General features: G+C 44.5%; 1 protein-coding gene across 1 annotated transcript in view; it reads left to right on the forward strand.

The window, feature by feature from the left end:
- The window catches only part of SHMT2 (serine hydroxymethyltransferase 2), a 141705-nt gene extending 123103 nt beyond the window's left edge, over window positions 1–18602 (forward strand). Inside the window, exons 11-12 of the mRNA XM_069230785.1 lie at window positions 6313–6420; window positions 17166–18602. Coding sequence (XP_069086886.1) covers window positions 6313–6420; window positions 17166–17293 — 236 coding nt within the window. The 3' untranslated portion in view covers window positions 17294–18602. The remainder of the gene's footprint in view (window positions 1–6312; window positions 6421–17165) is intronic.
- Window positions 18603–19787: the final 1185 nt, after the last annotated feature.

The following is a 19787-nucleotide window of genomic DNA, read 5'->3' on the forward strand; positions in this document are numbered from 1 at the left end:
GCAGAGCTGGTCTCCAAATCCTTCCCCACCAGCATACGTTTCCCATCCCTGGTAGAACTCATGCTCAGATTCAGGAGTTCCAGGAGGCTATGATGCACCTCTTTACACAGCTGACTCCATCTGGAGCGTCTTCGGGCCTCATTGAGGCCAAGAGGTTCTCTCTACTGGGTCCACGCTGGTGGAACCTCCTTCAGCGCCATGTGGGCTTTCTGGGTTCATTCCCGGATCTGTGCCAACACTGGCACTGTTGCTGGTGCCAAGCCCCATGTAAGGGTGTGATCAACCAACGCAAATTCTGTCTTCAGCTGTGCCAGATGTTCAAACAGGGGTTCAGTCTGACACCTAAGCTGCCTCCATGGCGGGACTCGATGCTGCTTTTTACTATCACTAATCATTCTCATAATGACACTGTTCAACTTCCTCAGACAAAGTCACAGTTTATTCATGATGATTTTAGTTTGGATTCAGACAATAGCACTTGTGATGCCAGGTATGACGTCGCTCTGGCACATCACAATGACAATTGGTGTGATGAGCTTCAGGAGACGAGCAGTTTAGATACCTATTCTGCCTCAATCTTATTTTTTCCCTGGGCCCAGCCACCACAGATTGTGTATCATTTGCTATGGTGGTCCGTTGAGCTGCTGACATTCTCGACCTTCAGCTTCCTACTCAAGGGTTCCAAAGAAATTTGGTAACTGAGGTCTTGCATCCAGGGCAAACCTTCACAGATCCTCTTCTGTCTTCTTAAGAGGCTTTGACTGATACCCTTCTGTGTACTTGGGGTGAACCTAACACAGGTTCCCAGGTCAACCCAAATTGCCCACCCTCTCTGTCCTGAACTGGGGAATCCAGACTTTCTTACCAAACATCCTTCCCTGGAGTGTCTGGCTGTACAGGCTATGGCAAGCAAAGTTAATCCCAGTGTTTTAGCCGGATAGGGAATCCGAATGCCCTGACATTTTTGGGTGGCGAGTTTTCACATCGACCGGTCTAGCTCTGCGCTCTGTGAATATTGCCTTTCTTGCAGATTCTCTGTAGGACTCTGTGGCCCAAGTCCTTCCTTTGGCGTCTGAGGAAATGCATGCTATCTTTACCAGGCCGTGATGCAGCAAAGCTTTCTTTCCGCTGCAGCCTTGATACCAGGGACTCCTTAGGCCGAGCTATTGTGACCCATTTTGCCATCCAATGCCCTGCTTGGGTGCGCTTCACTGGCTCTTCGGAGGATGTCCAATCTGCACTTATGGACATGCCCTTTGACAGGTCCTGCCACTTTGGGGAAGAGGTGGATTTGCCACTGGAGTGCTTGAATGATAGCAGAGCTGTGGCTTGCTTCCTCGGATTGTCCATTGCGCTTCATCCTCTTCATGTGTAATTTTACCCCTTGCGTGGCCTTAGCAAGGGGTCCCAATATTGTTAGCAGATGCCCCCAGTCCAACACTCTTGCTCTTTTTTGAGCCACGATCGAGGTCTCCATAGGTTACAAAGACATCAGGGGCAGCACATAGCCACATTCCAAGTCTATTTGTGTCCTTTGCAACACACAGCCATGCTTATCTGCCCTCGATATCGGAGACTGGTTGGTTACCTTGGTCCTGCAGGACTCCCATTTTAGTATTCCCATCTTGCAGGACCACAGGTGTTCTCTGCGGTTCACAGTGGCCCAGGACAATTTTGAGTTTTCTGTGCTCCTAGTTAGGCTTAACAGCACCCCTGAGGTGTTCACGAAAGGGATGGCTGTGGTTGCAGTTCATCTGCGGAGTTCAGGGGTCCAGTCTTCCCTTACCCTGATGACTGGCTGCTGAAGCTGGGCTCCCCCCAGGCGATCATCACCCACCTGCAGATTATGGTGAACCTCCTCACATCTTTGGAGTTCACTATAAACGTGCCAAAATAATACCTGACTCCTTCACAGATGCTCCTTTTCATCTGAGCCATTCTGGACACGGAGAGGAGAGTCCAAGCCATTTGGGCTATGATCCTGATATTTCAGCCTCTGTCCTGGATTTCAGTGAGGATGACTCTCAGGATGCTGGGGCTAGTGGTCTCCAGTATCGTACTGGTCAGTCATGCCTGATGGCATATGCGGGCTCCCCACTGGGATTTGAAAGTCCCTGTGGCAGCAACACCAAGGGGCCCTCTCCATACCTTTCTAGATTTCAGAGGCAACTGCAAAGGCCTTGCTCTTGGACTGCAATCTGGTCACCAGCAAACTATTCTCCCTACCTCACACAGTGCTGACAGTGGTGACCGATGAATCATTTCTGGGCTCCGGCAGCCATCTGAGAGAGGTGGAGATCAGAGGTATCTGGTAGAGGCTCAGCTTCGCATCATCCTGTTGGAGTTACAAGCCATCTGCTTGGCAGTGAAAGGCTTCCTGCCCTCCATTAAGAGTAAGGCTAGATCAGGTATTCAGACAGCACCTCCACCATGTGCTACTGCAACAAGCTGGGTGGGGGTAGAGTCATGTACCCTGTGCCAGGCTCCCTTGCACTTCTGGGGATGGCTGGAGTACCTGGAGAATTGTCCTTGGATTAGAGTACCTGGCAGGATCTTTGAATGTCAGGGTGGGCAAACTCAGCTGTTATCGCCTAGCAGAACACTAATGGCAGTTACATGCAGAGGTGGTACAGGATCTCTTCCACAAAAGGGGAGAACCTGGGCTTGATCAGTTTGACACTACAGAAATAGCCATATCAGCACATCTGCATGTTGGAGTTTTAAAAAACGACTCTCACTCAGAGACACATTCTTCATAGAGTGGAACTCAAAACTCCTGTAGGCCTTTCTGCCAATACAATTCCTGCCCTGAATTATGAAGAAGATCAAGAAAGAATGGGCCCGAGTCAATGTGGTGGCTCCGCACTGGGCAAGGAGAGTTTAGTATCCTGACTCCTGAGAATCTGTTCTCTGATCAGGCTGCCCTTTCGGAAGGACCTACTGGTTTGCAACAGAAGCTGTGCTCACTCTACCTCCATGCCTGGAGATTGAGCAGCAGCAATTCAGTGTTTTTGACCCCTCTCCTGAGGTCATGGATGTTATCTTAGCAGCCAGGCATCCGTCTAACAAATATGTATACGCCTGTTGTTGGGACAAGTTTGTTGCCTGGTGCATGACCAAACAGTTTGACCCACTTCATGCCAAATTGTCTGAGATTGTGTTGTTTGTGTTGTCTTTAGCACAGAAAGTTCTTTCCTTGGTCACAGTTAAAGGTTACCTGTCGGCTTTTTCTGCCCTTTTGTGATTGCCAGACCAGCCTTTGTTGTTTCAGTCTCGAGTGGTGATGCATTTTCTCAAAGGGCTTCAAGATTTGTTTTCTCCCTCACCTTGGCCCCAGTGGGACTTGAGTTTGGTTTTGACCGTCCTCATGTGTTCCCTGATCTGATAGAAACAAGTAGCAGTAGATTCCTGCGGTCCCAAACACCCAAAAGGATGTCTTAAAGAGCCTCATAGTAAGGAAGGATCAGCTCTATAGATGACTGGCCAGGAGGTAAAACATCAGGTAACGGATCCGTAGACGAGTGCATTATAGGAAGCTGCAAGTACACCACCACAGCCCATTTCAACATGCTGCGAAAGCAGAACTAGCCTCAGGAGACGAGAGGAGGCTGGATGGTGGCAAGGAATCCAGTCAGCTCGCGTTGGCCAAATCAAGCAACTAATTTGATTGCAGAATGTTGCCTGAAAGAGGAGGCTGAGGGTGTTCAGGATCCTCCAGTGGCGGAACAAGAGGCTTAGGCCTCGTAATAACATCCAATTCTAACGGTGTCTCTCCGGTGTCAGTCGACTTCACGGAGGTGAAGCCTCGACCTTGGAAGCAGCGGCGTCCGACTCCGGAGAAAGAATAAAAGGGGCGTTGAGCGAAGTGATGTGTGCCACAATTGCTGAGGACAGCGTTGGAAGAATAGGATCAGGTGCAGTTGATGTGGGCTGTAAGAGACATCTGTGCTGGTCTGATTCCGGAGTCAAAGTTGAGGGGCTGAATGGGCACCGAGGATGAAGCCTCAGATGGAGACCCCGTCAGAGCACGCTCCACCTCCTTATGGTCCGAAGGCGCTCCAGAGGGAGGGGAAGACCCAAAGATAGCATGCAGGGACACATAGTAGTCCCACATTTGGGTCCGAGTCTCCCCGACACTGCGATAAGATGGAAGGGATGGGGTTCGAATACAGTGCAGACTCTTCCTCAGAAAACCTGGGTGAGTCACGCATGGGCAGTGACATCAGAGGGCGCGACTTTGCCCAAGGACACTTACCTGGAAAAACCGATGGAACTGGAGATGTCACAGGAGCCGCATGCGAATGGCTTTGAGAGTGATCCCTGACGTGCGAACGAGAAGATGGACTCAACGCCTCTGTGAAGTATGTGAAGACTGCACCTCCAGGAGCTTCGTCCGCCACTCCCGCAAGGACTTGGGCTTCAGCTGATGACAGGCGTCACAGTCGTTGGCATTGTGCTGAGTGCCAAGCCACCACATACAGACATAGTGGGGTTTAAAGCCTGAAAGCATTTACACTGTTCCGATTTTGAAAAAATACCCCAAAAAAAGGTAAACGCCAAAAGGGCCAGAGGAACTGCTTCTGCACTTCACGTTGCTGCGCAGAAAATAAGAAACTGACGTCAGCATGTCGGGGAAGGGATTATATGGACTCCATTGACATCATGTCCGGGGACGACGTCACTACGGAGTCGCTTGACGCCCTCTACCGAATTAGTACAGAACAGAGTTTCCAGATCCAGTCTGACGCCTGAAGGAGAATTCTAAGATAAGGAATCTGCGGCTAGTCTGTGTCTCTACCAGATAAGGCGTTACCGAAGGTAAGTAACTTGTTCTTTGAACCCATGCATCACTGTTCCCTCTGATCGCTTACCCTTAAGGTTTTCTTACTGGCTTTCACATGAGCCAGGAGGGTGAGCGACCTTCAGACCCTTTCCATTAAACCTCTTTATACTACATTATATTTAGACAAGTCGGTTCTCTGGGCTTATGCATCCTTTTTACTGAAGATGGTGGCACTTTTTTATATTCATCAAACTACCCTACTGATGTTCTTCGCTGCACCCCACCCCTCTAAGGAGGAGGTGCGTCTCCATTGACTTGAACTGAAGTGGCCTCTGAGCTTTTATATTGATCCAGCCACTGAGTGGAAGATCCGTTTCTTTATCAGGTTTGTGGGAGCAAAGAAAGGCAGATCGTTGCAGATGTGATGCAACCTATCTTCTGCTGGATCAAGCTCTGCATTAGGATATGCTATGCTTTGGCGAAAAATGACCCTTCTGAGCTCTTACAGGCTCATGCGACCAGAGCCAAGGCTGCTACTACTGTGTTGGTACACAAATTGCCTGCCCTGGACATTTGTCAGGCTACGACGTGAACGTCCCTCCATAAGTTCATGAAGCACTGCTGTCCGGACAGCAGGTCTGGCATGATGGGCACTTTGCCTATTCAGTCCTGCAGGATTTTTTAGGTTGAGCCAGTTCAGACTCATCCCTGGAACGTGTTGCTCTGGTATCTATTCCAAAGTTGGGTAATCTGTGGTTAGAAGTATCTATTCTCTATCGGAAGAACAAGTTACTTACCTTTGGTTCCACCTTTTCTAGTAGAGACTCTTATCTAATGGCAGATTCCTCACCAACCCACCTATCCTCCCAGTTGTGCGAATTGGACTTTTTCACCTAAAAAGGAATCCAACTTTAGGTATTCACACGCTTGTCAAGACCAATTTGCCTGTCTGCAGGCGTGGAAGCATCACAATAGCAACTGATGCCAGCATGCATGGGTTGGTCCTATATAGGCCCGTGTACATCACTTCCGGCGTGGACATCATCTGTGCGGGGCTGCGTGCATCACCTCCAGGCGCACAGGAGGTACTACTTCAAAATTAGCCGAATCCAGTCGAGGAATTTGAGGTTCGATTGAGTCTCTACCAGAAAAGGTGTTACCGAAGGTAGGTCACGTGTTAGTCATGCCCAGTATCACAGTGTCTATGCTTGACAAGAGTGAACAACTTCTAAATAATAGAGATTATGGAACAGCATGTGTAAAAATGTATGCTATTCACTTCTTTGTTGTCTCCAAAAATCTCTCTCCGTATATTAAACAAGATGACCTGTAGGGAAGAGGGATACCATTCTGCGAATTTTTTTAATTAAGTAAACAACTGTCCAGGAAGAAAACCAACCACTGTTGTGGTTTTAAAAGTCTATTCTATAAGGACTATGACCTGCTTGTTGATGAATCACTGCCTGTTTTGTCCTTCATAAAATATAAATATGTATAATTGGATCTCTCTCTCTCCTCTCGCGTAACAGGAGCCCCTGCTCTGACTTCCAGACAGTTCCGTGAGGCAGATTTTGAGAAAGTGGTGAACTTCATAGACGAGGGGATTGAGATTGGATTGGACGTCAAGAAGAAAACCAGTAAGTCCGGCGGTGGTTGGGTGATAATTGGTTTCAACAACTTTTATATGATGTCTCCCTTGTGAACTTAAGTCAACAGACACCTCTGAGTTGGCTTTTTATGAGTACTTTTCACTGTTATTTAGAGCGTTAGGAAAACAGACCACAGAAACAAGCAATAATTTTTTAAAAGTCACTGAGTTGGGGCACGCTTATTAAACAATAGTGCTGATAATTTTTCACAGACTGTTCCCCTTAGAGTAGGTTGTTATCTGTGCTCTAGCTTGACTTTCTGCAGAAACCTCTTTTTTTCGTGGTTATTGCCCATTTCTTTTCATGAAAAACCTGCTCTTTGAGCCATTTCATCCTGTAGGTTTGAGACAGCAGGCATGGAAACTTTCTGGATTTTTTTCCTGAAAGCCTGCAGAGGGATGCTCCACTGTTTTATAGTGAGCTTTCTGGATGGTCTACCATCTTGCAGCGTACCCAAGATTTTGGTTAACATATTTATAGTCTTATATCACTGTAATCATTTTCAAAACTGGGACAGTAGTTGACTCTACCTGCCAATATAGGCAATCTGTTATATTCCTTTATGGCATGATGTGATTGCTTTTTTTCTGTTATCACAATCAAAAGGACGGGTTGGGTTTTGTGGGCCAAAACTATTTCATTGGTGTTATGAGAGTGGGGCCTGGATTTGAAAGTATCCAGAGCTGCACATTTTGTCCTTCAGTGAGTGCACTGTGCTTCATGTTGCAGTAGGTAGACACAAACTAGTGGATACTGGAAATTAGATAGCCATCTTGAAATAGTGGCACTCCTTGAAGATTTGAAAACCCACAGAAAAAGTGGTATTCTTCCGAACAGTGTCAGAAAATGTACAGTTTTTTCACTCTGACTTTACTCCTTTATGAAGCCGTTTCTGGGAATCCGGGCAGTAAGTGGTTACTAAGCGGTGTCCTGTGTCGGTGCCGTCGCTTACCACTGGTGTCTCTGGGCCAACGCTACTGCTGCACTTAAACTGGATAATCAGAATACTTGCTTCGGGCTCCTGCCTTCACTGGGGTACTGAGGTAGAACAGTTAAAGCTTTACTCGTGGAGCCACTGGGGTTAGAAACTCATAAACGACGTGGCCAAGTAACGCCAGTGAACTGTGTCCAGCCGGTGCTATATTCTGTAAGAAAAAGGACTTTCTTTACAGTTAAAGTGGAAGAGCAAGTAAAAAGTGGCCATAAGGTACCAGCACCATCTGGGTCTGAGCTATGATGCTATTTTTCTTGGGGTTATGTGCGTAGTGCTAGATTTCCTGTAACTCCATCACAGCACCAATCTTCTCCCCTAGGTTTATTCTCGCGTTGACTCTGAGACATGGGCGTCGTTTAAGGGTGACCAGGAGTTGCAGTTGCGACCCCTGGAGTGTCCCTTGAGACCTCTTGCGCTGACTTTGGCACTTGGTCTCGGGGGTGGAAATATCGGTGCCAAGAACACAGGAGCAACTCCACATTCCTTGTTTTCGGCTTTTTTTATATACGAATTGTAAATAATAATATGTTATTAATTTAATTGAAAAGAACGGAGCACACACTTAGCTGTAACGGGAGCTTTGGTGCCAGCTGTGGTAAGTAGAATGGTTTGAAATGTATGTTGTGTCCTTGATTGGGGTTGAGAATGTGTTAACGTGAGAGCATGTGTATGTTTGAGTAACTGTGTCTATGTGTAAGTGTGTCTGTGAGGGAAAGTGAGTGGGAGTCAGTGACAGGTTGTGAGTGAGTGTGTGAGACTGAGGCATAGATTTACTATTTTTTTTTTTTTTTTTTTAGACAAGGCAGTGCTGCGCTTTCTTGCGTTCAAGGGAGGGTGGAAAAACGCACCGTATCTACTGATATGGCGTATTTTTTCTCTCACTGTGGTCTGTTCCACTTATGGCAGCCATGCGCCAATGCACACATTCTTTTGCTATAGTGCAGAGTTGTGTGCAATCTCCAAAAGCATAGGTTTTGTATTAGAAAGGGTCACTTCTTACAAAAACTATGCTTCAGGGATTTTCCCACTTTGTTTGCTGTACAATGCAGTACACATGCCAAGCTGGAAAAATAAAGAGAAATGAAAACATTTTATCTCGCTACACCTGCCTTGAGGAGACGTAGCATTGTGTCACAAATTCTTGTCTGCCCGTGTTTGTAGATAGGGATTTGCATCAAAACTCATGGGTGGTTTTGTGGGAACGCCGATTCACCACCCATGGATTGCCCCCATGACGCACAATAATGCAAAGCTGTGCACAACCTAATTTTGCGCTGTTTTGAGATACTATAACACAAATAAGGATTTGCGCTGGATACTAAATCCCAGCCGATCACTTTGCGTCAGGTTTGCATCACAAAAGTGATGCAAACATGGTGCAAAGCATTAGCAAACCTGGGCCAGTGTCAGGAAATGAGTGAGTATCAGTAAGAGTGAGTGCAAGTGACTGAGAATGAATAAGAATGTTAAGGGACTGTAATAGAGTACAAATGTGTTGATATGGTCATGTGACATGCCTTCTGGAAAAAATGCAGGGTCCAGGGACATATGAAGTCACTTCCTGTGATGTCATGATGGTCAAAGAGTACGTGATGTCACTTCCACTACCCCTGGCGTTCAGTGAAATGATGCCTATGCCAACACCTCTTTTGCACACTGCCCCTCGTCGGTTTACCACATTTCTGTGGAGGGAGTACCCTCACGAGGTGCATGATTAACCTTTCTTCCCATTTTCCCTGTGTTAATGGTTGGTTCACATATTCGATCCTGGCCCTGATTTTCATGGTAAAGGCCCTCCCTGTGTTTCCAATATGGTCAGTAAGCTAGCTCAGGAGGTTGAGCATCCACTACAGAGATCTGCTTGCTGGATAGCATTGACGAGATGGCCAGGTGAGATGTTCATCTTTTCGGACTCGATGAGTCACTTTGAGTTGGGTAACAGAATCATCAGTTAAGTGCGGAGAGACCGTTTAGTCGTAAGAAACTGTGTGGCTTTTGCCGCTTATCTCAAAGTGTGAAGTGCATTTTACTTACCAGTGCAATAAAGGGCGCAAGTCCCTTGGGGAAGGACTACGTGTCTACGTGACAACTTTTAAGTAAAATTAGGCTTTGCTGTGTCCTTTCATACCCGCTGAAATAATGTGTACGTCTGTGTATAACAAGTAAGTACGTGGCTCTGCTGCCAGAAGCCACCGCTCATGTTTTATTTATAAGTGCAGTGATAAATTGAAGATCGGTTTTGGGGAGGAGTGTGTGGGGCGGGGTGCCCCCTCCTGGCCCAGGTAATCCATCCTGGGCTGCGGGCGCATTTACTGCCCTGTTATACATGCGCCAAGGCTTTTCCGTGAAAAGTTCAGCTTATTTCCGGTGATGCTGGTGTGATGAATGGCGCGGCCTGGCCCATCTTTCATTGAGGTGGTCTGACCGCTTGGTGCCGTGTCGAGGCCAGCTCTCCTGGCCGTCCCCTGGTATGGGCAATTCAGCTTAAAGAAAGGGGGTCTCGTGCCGGTAGGATGATGTCAAATAACGACGAGTCTTTTTTCCTTATTTTTAGCTCTGATATCTGAAACGGCTATAGCTGTTTTCCAGGCTTTTTTTTAACATACCTAATATACACATATCTAGAGGACCTTTTGTCCGCAAGTTTTCACATCGGTCTGCTAAATTGCCATTCATATTTAGCTTACTGGGCACTTTACATTTAGGATCCTTCACGTTTATTAACCGCACAGAGCCTTAGATCGTTGTTCACATCCTTCTGAAAAGTTCATTATTTTCCAGGGATAAACCTGGCTACAAGTGTGTGTGTTTTTTTTTTTTTTTTTTTAAACATATGTTATTTTAAAAATAATGGCTATTTATTTTACCTGGACTGCGTGTGCCCAGTTAGATGGTGGTTTATTATCCGTCTTCTTTTTACATTCATAAAATGTTTAGGTAACATTGTAACTGACTGCGATTAGTGATTGGTTAGGTTGTCAATTATTCGTGTTTTGTCAAAAATAATAAATGCATGGCACAATTGTAAAGATTTCAAATAAAACATCACTAGTAAAATGGTCTCATCAGTTAATATTTTACAACATGTTTTAATTCAAGAATGACAGACGCATGTCTTTTCACTTTTTGTGGCACATACATGCATGAAAAAAAAAAAAATTACCTTTGCACCCGCTTTCCATGGCCAGATCTGTTTGGCTTGCCAATGCTTGTTTATTTTACTCCCTCAGTAGTCGACATGTTCAGTGCTAAAATGCTAATACAGACAGCATATTATGGTTGTGCAAGTGTTCTGTACGTTGCTGTTTGCGGTATGGTATGGTATGGTAATAGTTTGATCGATGGCATGTGTAGCTGCAGATACACATGCTATGTATATCGATTCCGACATCTAGTGTTGGGCTCGGAGTGTTACAAGTTGTTTTTGTTCGAAGAAGTCTTTTAGAGTCACAGGATCGAGTGACTTCTCCTCTCCGTTCCATTGCACATGGTCATCAACTCCATTGTTAGATTTGTTTTCTTTCCGCTGTCGGGTTCGGACGTGTTTCCTCTCGCTCTGAGATTTCGATTCATAAAACTTTAGAAAACCTTCCCTTTTATCTGTATTGTATCGATCGCGTTCTACATCTAGCATCGAACTAGTAGTACAGTCGGAAAACCACTTTGTTTGCCCTTCGGTGCGCGCGCTGGCAACTCTGGCCTATTCGGGCCGACCGCATGGAAAGCCTGACGGTTCGGACTCCATTCCGATTCTGTCCTCGGTGCCACGCTAAGTACCCATACACAGACCAGCATTTGGTTTGCAATCTCTGCCTTTCTCCAGACCATCGGGAGGAAAACTGCGAGGCCTGTTGATCGTTCCGATCGAAAAAGACTCTAAGAGACCGAAGAGCAAGAAGGCTGGAAATGGTGTTGAAGAGCGGTGAACATTTCAACGTTACCGAAGAGGAACAGATGCAAACAGCAGTCTCTATCCAAGACACAGAGTCGGAGCAGGAGTCTGAGGACGACAGACCCATCACAGCCGGCCAGCATGTGATTACGTCCGCCCCTGCACCCCCACACAAAAAACAGAATTTCTTGGGTACACCACTGCCGGAAGGCCATGGTTCGGCCAGGAAAAAGACTGTAGGTGACCGACCCTCTGGTTTGGCACCGAAAAAGGCCACACCTCCGACTACTTCGGAGTCGACAAAAAATATAAGAGCTCCATTTCAGATTCCAGCAAGAAACAACAATTTTCGGAGTTGAAAATTAGAAAGACCGTTTCGGAGCCGAGACCTCCCACAACATTTTTGATACTGAAAAAACATCAAACTTCGGAACCGAAAAAGACAGGTCACAGAGGAGCAAGGACTTTCCAAAAAACGACGAGAAAGCCATAAAATCTCTGAGGAAGAGTCAGACATTGAACCAATTCTTCAAATTATGGATGAGAGACCATCTAGGATACACATCCATAAAGAGACAGGGCGAATTATTACAATACCTCCTCTAAAGACCAGAAGAAAGCTGGCATTTAAAGAGGAACTGGACATTGCACAGCCCCCAGCTAAAGTGCCAAAGCAAAAAGAGAAGCCAGCACCTCAACCTTCTCCTCCTCATTCTCCACACCTACCTACCTCTCCTCACACCAGCCCTTCACCAATGCATTCTCCAACACATTCTTTTGATTCCCAAGAAGACATTGTTGATCCATAGGAGCTTTATGACCATGATCCCATCCCAGATAACGACCCACACACCTACCCCTCTAAACCATCTCCACCTGAAGATACTACAGTATACAATCAGGTTATAGCCAGGGCCGCAGCCTATCATGGAGTAACAATGCACACAGAACCATTAGAGGAAGACTTTTTGTTTAATACGTTATCCTCAAAACATTCTAGGTACCAATGCCTCCCAATGCTACCAGGCATGGTAAAGCATGCAGACCAAATTTGTTATGAGCCTGTGAAAGCAAGGATAATCACAGCTAGAATAGAAAAGAAGTATAAGCCTGCACCCTCTGACCCTGATTACATCACCCATCAGGTGCCTCCCGATTCATTAGTGGTTAGTGCTGCATGAAAGAGGGCAAATAGCCAGTCCTCAGGAGATGCACCCCCTCCTGATAAGGAGATCAGGAAATTTGACTCTGCGGGAAGGAGAGTTGCATCCCAAGCAGCAACCCAATGGAGGATAGCTAATTCCCAGGCACTACTAGCCTGTTATGATAGAGCCCATTGGGATGAGATGCAGGATATCATACAGCATTTCCCAAAAGAGCACCAAAAGAGAGCACAACAGGTAGCATAGGAAGGGCAAGCTATCAGTAACAACCAGATAAGGTCTGCCCTTGATGCGGCTAATACAGCTGCAAGGAGTGTGAACACAGCAGTTACCATTCGAAGACATGCATGGCTGTGCTCCGCTGGTTTTTAACCAGAAATCCAACAGGCTGTGTTAAACATGCCTTTTGACAAGAAACATCTTTTTGGGCCAGAGGTGGACACTACAATAGAAAAATTGCGAAAAGACTTCGATACAGCCAAGGCAATGGGTGCTCTCTATACTACACCATATAGGGGGTCATTTTATAAGCCTCCGTTTCGAGGAGGTTTTAGACCACAATCCTTAGAGTCATCAACTTCACAAGAAAACCAACTTATCAAACCCAGTACCAGCGAGGTGGGTTTAGAGGAACATATAGAGGACAATACTCTAGAAATAGAGGTAAATTCCAAACCTCTAAACAACCAGCAACACAACCAAAACCGTGACTATCATCACTCCCTTCCCCTCCACACATCTCCTGTGGGCGGAAGACTGCAGCAGTTCCACGCACATTGGCAAAATATCACCGCAGACAACTGGGTGTTATCAATTATCCGTATTGGCTATTGCCTAGAATTGATAAACACTCCTCCAACTATTCCACCAAGGTATCACAAATTAACCCCAAAACATACAGTTCTGTTACAGCAAGAGGTTCAATCTCTACTCTCAAACAAGCAATAGAATTAGTTCCACAGTCTCAACTAGGAACAGAAGTTTATTCACTATACTTTCTAATTCCCAAAAAAGATGGCACCCTCAGGCCAGTATTAGACCTCAGGCCCCTAAATCTGTATATCGTATCAGAACATTTTCACATGGTAACTCTGCAAGATGTTATCCCACTGCTACAAAAACAAGACTTTATGATTGCCTTAGACCCCAAAGATGCGTATTTCCACATACCCATCCATCCAGCTCACAGAAAATACCTCAGGTTTGTTATACAAGGAAAATACTACCAATTCAAAGTGTTACCTTTCGGCATAACAACAGCACAAAGGGTATTTACAAAGTGCTTAGCAGTAGTAGCAGCTTACCTAAGAAGATAACATATCCATGTCTTTCCATATCTAGACGATTGGCTAATAAAATCAAACAATCGTACTCAATGCCAAAATCATACACATTACGTGATAGAAATTCTGCACACCCTGGGTTTTTCAATAAACTACCCAAAGTCACAACTTCAACCAGCACAAGTACAACCGTATTTAGGTGCTATCCTAAATACTCAACTAGCTCTAGCGTATCCAAATACACAAAGGATACAAGCTTTTCAAAATCTAATTCCACTTATACAACCAAATCAACAATACACTGTAAGATTTGTCATGAAAATACTAGGAATTATGGCGTCTTGCATTGCAATAGTCCCACATGCAAGATTAAACATGAGGCCCTTACAACAGTGCCTTGCACAACAATGGTCACAGGCACACGGTCAACTTCAAGATCTGGTGTTGGTAGACTGCCAGACACATATGTCGCTTCAGTGGTGGAATTGCAGCAACTTAATCAAGGGGCGGTCAATTCAAGACCCTGTGCTTCAGACCATAATTACAACAGATGCATCAATGATTGGTTGGGGAGCTCACCTAAACAATCACAATATTCAAGGACAATGGGATGTCAAACAGAAACAGCTACACATAAACCATTTGGAGTTATTAACTGTGTTCCTTGCCCTCAAAGCATTTCAACCTCTTCTCAAACAGAAGAATGTTCTTATAAAGACAGACAACATGACAACCATGTATTATCTCAATAAGCAGGGAGGGATACATTCATCTCAAGTGTCCCTTCTAGCCCAAACAAATTGGATCAATTGGTCAGGGATATTTGCTTACACTTTTCCCCCTCTCCCACTCCTTCCATTTCTGGTCAACAAATTGCGTCAAACTTTACTCAACATGATACTCATAGCACCAGCATGGGCATGTCAGCCATAGTACACAACACTACTAGATCTATCTGTGGTACCTCAGTCCAAACTCCCATGCAGACCAGATCTGTTAACACAAAACAAAGGTCAAATCAGACATCCAGACCACAATGCTCTCAATCTAGCGATTTGGCTCCTGAAGTCATAGAATTTGGAAATTTAAAACTCCCATCAGAATGAATGGAAGTTATTAAACAAGCACAAAAACCCACTACTAGACAGTGCTATGCAAACCGATGGAAAAGATTTGTTTATTATTGTCAATTTAAAACCATAGATCCTCTTACAGCATCAATACAAGACATTGTATGTTATTTACTTCATTTGCAAAAATCAAATTTAGCTTTTTCCTCAATAAAAATACACCTTACTGCAATATCTGCATATTTACAAACTATTCAACATAGCTCTCTAGCTATAGTTCCTGTTATTAAAGTTTTTATGGAAGGCTTAAAACGCATCATTCCACCAAGAACACCACCAGTTCCAACATGGAATTTAAATATAGTACTTACCAGACTTATGGGACCACCTTTTGAACCCATGCACTCTTGCCAAATTCAATTTCTAATATGGAAAGTTGCCTTCCTTGTGGCAATTACTTATTTAAGAAGAGTAAGTGAAATACAAGCTTTAACTCTTGAAGAACCTTTTTTCCAAGTACACAAACACAAAGTTGTACTAAGAACAAATCCAAAATTTCTACCAGAAGTAGTCTCACAATTTCACATCAAACAGTGGAACTGCCAGTCTTCTTCCCACAGACAGAATCTGTGGCAGAAAGAGCTCTACATACATTAGATCTCAAAAGAGCTTTAATGTACTACATAGACAGAACTAAACAATTTAGGAAAACAAAACAACTTTTTGTAGCTTTCCAACAACCACATACAGGCAATCCTATTTCAAAACAAGGTTTAGCAAGATGGATTGCTAGGTGTAGACAAACATGCTATATCAAAGCAAAAAGACAACTTGTACTCGCTCCTGAAGCGCATTCTACAAGAAAGAAAGGTGCAACAATGGCTTTTTTAGGAAACATACCAATGGCTGATATATGTAAAGCAGCTACATGGTCAACACCTCATACATTTACTAAACACTGTGTGGATGTTTTCTCACAACAACAAGCCACAGTAGGACAAGCTGTCCTGAGAACATTATTTCAAACAACTTCAACTCCTACAGGCTAGCCACCGCTATTTTGGGAGGACAAACTACTTTGTAGTCTATGCATAGCATGTGTATCTGCAGCTACGCATGCCATCGAACAGAAAGTGTCACTTACCCAGTGTACATTTGTTCGTGGCATGTTGTGCTGCAGATTCACATGCACCCTCCCTCCTCCCCGGAAGTCTGTAGCCATTTAAGTTAAACACATTTGTACATATGTATATATGTTTACATTTGCATGGACATCTCTTTTCTCTTATGTACTTTATCACTCCTTTCTTCACCCTCTGCGGGAAAACAATCTAACAATGGAGTCGATGACCATGCGCAATGGAACCGTGAGGAGTCACTCGATCCCGTGACTCTAAAAGACTTCTTCGAACAAAAACAACTTGTAACACTCCGAGCCCAACACTAGATGTCGGAATCGATATGCATAGCATGTGAATCTGCAGCACAACATGCCATGAACAGATGTACACTGGGTAAGTGACATTTTCTTTATATAGCGCTTACTACCCCCGACGAGGCGTCGAAGCTCTATTCGACGAGTAGCACGCTACTCCAGAACCCAAGAGGAATTAGAGGTGGATTAATATAGGGAAATATGAGTACAGTTTTAGTTTGAATGCGTGTTGTAATGGTTAATTCTTTTGTAAGCGTGTTGGAACCCAACTCTACGGCTCATGTGCTGTGTTGAATGTGCGTGCAGTGTTCTGTCGTACCTCTTCGTGCCTATATTGGCTCCATTATGCTCGCTAATTCGGATGATTTGTATTCTGTAAGGTCCCAAAAGCTAGCATTTCGGTAGCATGGATGCATCGCTTGCACTGACATCTGATTTCTTCTCCGAACGCTTGTTGATTAGTTGGTGCTGATTGCTATAGGGAGAAGCCACTTTGCCTGTTCGCTGTGCATGATTTAACGCTGTGGCTTGTTCTGTCTCCACCTCTTCCCGAGATCACGCTAACATAACCCCTCCTGAGTTGTTGGCCTGGCTGTGTTTATACAAATAATAATAGCAATAATAAAAACAACAGCACTGCCTTAGGATTGTGTGCAGTGGTCACTGTAAGTTCCCATTAAGCAGAGGGGCCGCCAGTGTGCATACCCATTGTCATGTTTGTGAAACCACCACCGGCCATGTCGCTTCTGCTTCTAACAATGGGCAACCTGCTAATTCTGACCACTGAATGCAGTCGTCTTGTCTGTGGCCACGCACGTTCTTGCAGTTTCCGAGGTGCTGATTTATGTTTCCCTTCCCACTCTGCCTATACTGACTTGCATCTGTCTGTCCCGCAGCCAAACTACAAGACTTCAAGAACTTCCTGCTGGAGGACGAGGGCACAGCACGCAAGATTGCGGACCTGCGCGCGCGAGTCGAGACCTTTGCTCGTGCTTTCCCCATGCCAGGATTTGCAGAACGTTAATAAAGGCTGGATTCAAGGGGTGATGCTGTGTTGGGGGAACAGGAACCGCCCAGCTGACAGCTAAGCTTGTTGTAACTATTAAAACATCGGAAAAACAAAAAAGTAGTAAAGAAAAAGTCGCCGAGTTGGACCCTCATGTAATGCTCACAGAGACAGTTTTATTTGGAACAGGAAAAGGAACAGCATAAACGGCCCAGACAACAAGCGAACAATTTGAACAGAAAGTGACAAAGGCTTGGACAGGAAGGGACTTTGGACAGAACAGGAAATGACATGGGACTGCACAAGAAGAATCTCCCTATGTCTTACTAGAAAGGATGGTTTAGTGAAAGCTCATAAGCTCATTAATACATGTAACATGAACGTGGAAGTCGAGTGCAGACGAGAGAAGCATTCCTTTTGATAAACACAATGTTAAATTAGCGGGCACTTCATCTCTAGCTATAGAAACTGTAGATATAGACAGTCCTTTCTGCCACCGAGACACAAAATAGCATTTTATGTGGCTCTATTCTAGATGCTGGTTTTATAAATGACCTGAAAGTAAATCAGACTGATAAACTTAGAATTTTCTTGTGTTATAAATAGTTGCAGATTCATTAAGGCATAGACCTTTCATCCCATTAAACTTGTGATACGGACTCTGGTCTAGGATATATCAATTTGGTGGATCCTTTGTAAACTCTTGTTACCCCTTTCTGCTGTAGCTGACTCCAGTTGCCATTCCTAATGCGTATTTTAGCTAGAAATCTAGGACTGTGGAGACATCCACAGCCACAAAATGTAATGGAGCCCTTATAAAAAAACCCGGTTGGCTGTGAATGCTAAGCTTAGGGGTGCAGGGTGTCATCTGTGCTCTTATACTTAAAAGTTAAGTATCTTGTAGGTGAAATAGACTGGACAGGAAGTCTAGGATGAGACAGGAAGTGCCTAGGTCAAGACAAGAAGTGACTACAATTGGACAGAAGGTAGTAAAGGTTGTGTACAGAGAAGGCAAGTCCTGGCATAACTTAGCTGAGGCCTGTCTTCAAGTCGTATGACCTTTTATTCAACACTGTTCGGCCTGAAGGCTTTTAGCCATGTTCTTTAATGTCTCTTTTTGGAACAACCATGCTTCAAATTGCCAATAGGGCGCCCTCTCCTACGAGCATCTCAAACGTCTACACAGCACGCCGGTGTCTCCCTGAACCCTTTTCCTCAAAATCATCACCATTTTGCACATAACACTGATTTTAACTGATTACGAGGCTTTCTTTTAGAGTTTTTAATGTTTTGCTTTATTAAAATAAATTGTTCATTTATGAGGGAACATGTGCCTAGTTTGGTTTCTGTGTGTTTTACCACCCTCGTTTTCAGTGGACACCTCAAAAGTGAGTTTTTTGACCGATGTATGCTATGCAATTGATACTGCAACTTTATAAACATTTTCTGCATAGAGCCAACAGGTCGTCTCATGACTGCTTCCGAGAGCTCTGAGGAGAACTCTGCATTTAATAAACTGGAAAATGAGGACAATTATGGCAGTCTCAGAATGCTCTGCTAGCTTGTAATTTAAGGGCATGCATCCTGGGCATACGCTCAAATTGCCACCACTCCAATTGCCACCACTCCAAAATGCCCACGTTTTATAAGAATTCTGATATGTTCCTAATGTAACAGCTAAAAAAAGAAACCTACGTCTTTGTTGCCTCCATGTTTTATTCTTAGGTCTGGCATTAGGCAAGACCTTTTGATTTTTACCAAAATGATATGTATGATCTACTCATAGGGGCTTTCAACTATTGGTCTGTTGTCGCTCGCATTGTTCTTCCGCCTCCTTCAACACACAGCATGCGGCAGTAGCTCAGCCCACTTTAGTCATTGGCTAATTTCACTGTTAGTGATGACATTTAGATCTTTCTAAAGTAGCACACCTGCACACAAAATAGTTCCCTTTAGTGCCAGGGACTACTGTGGCAATATGTGTGAGTTGGAAAAAACAGCTTTGGTTTTAGCCATTTTTTTATACTGACGAGTGCTCTAGATATTCCCCAACAGTTAAGTTTAGCAAAGAACTACAATAAGACTAAACAGGCATTAACAAAGCCAAAAGGCTGTGGCAGCAAAGGCCAGCCCCATTGACTTTGCCAGTGCTTGTTTTTTTGTTGTTGTGCATTTCTTGTTGATTGAGGTCTTATTCGCTGTATCTCTATTAGACATCTTAGTTCGTAATCACATATGAGGGACCAAGAGCAGTCTTTAGAGAAGCGGATCAGATTAAGATTGAGTATTAATTATGGGAAAAAAAACTGGAGCTCGCTATGTCCCTTCCAAACAATTGAATTCTTTACGCAGCTGATGTGGGTTCAATTGCTCAAGCTAAAATAATTTATTTGTGGGAACGCTCCAGAAATGAATTTGTTGACCTTGGAAGCATTTGGCCTAATATACTGCGATGGTGGAAGTTTGGAGATGTCCTTTAGATCTTCAGGTAGAATCTTCTGGACGTGAAAGG

This window comes from Pleurodeles waltl, chromosome 4_2 (assembly GCF_031143425.1).
Source record: "Pleurodeles waltl isolate 20211129_DDA chromosome 4_2, aPleWal1.hap1.20221129, whole genome shotgun sequence".
Taxonomy (NCBI): domain Eukaryota; kingdom Metazoa; phylum Chordata; class Amphibia; order Caudata; family Salamandridae; genus Pleurodeles; species Pleurodeles waltl.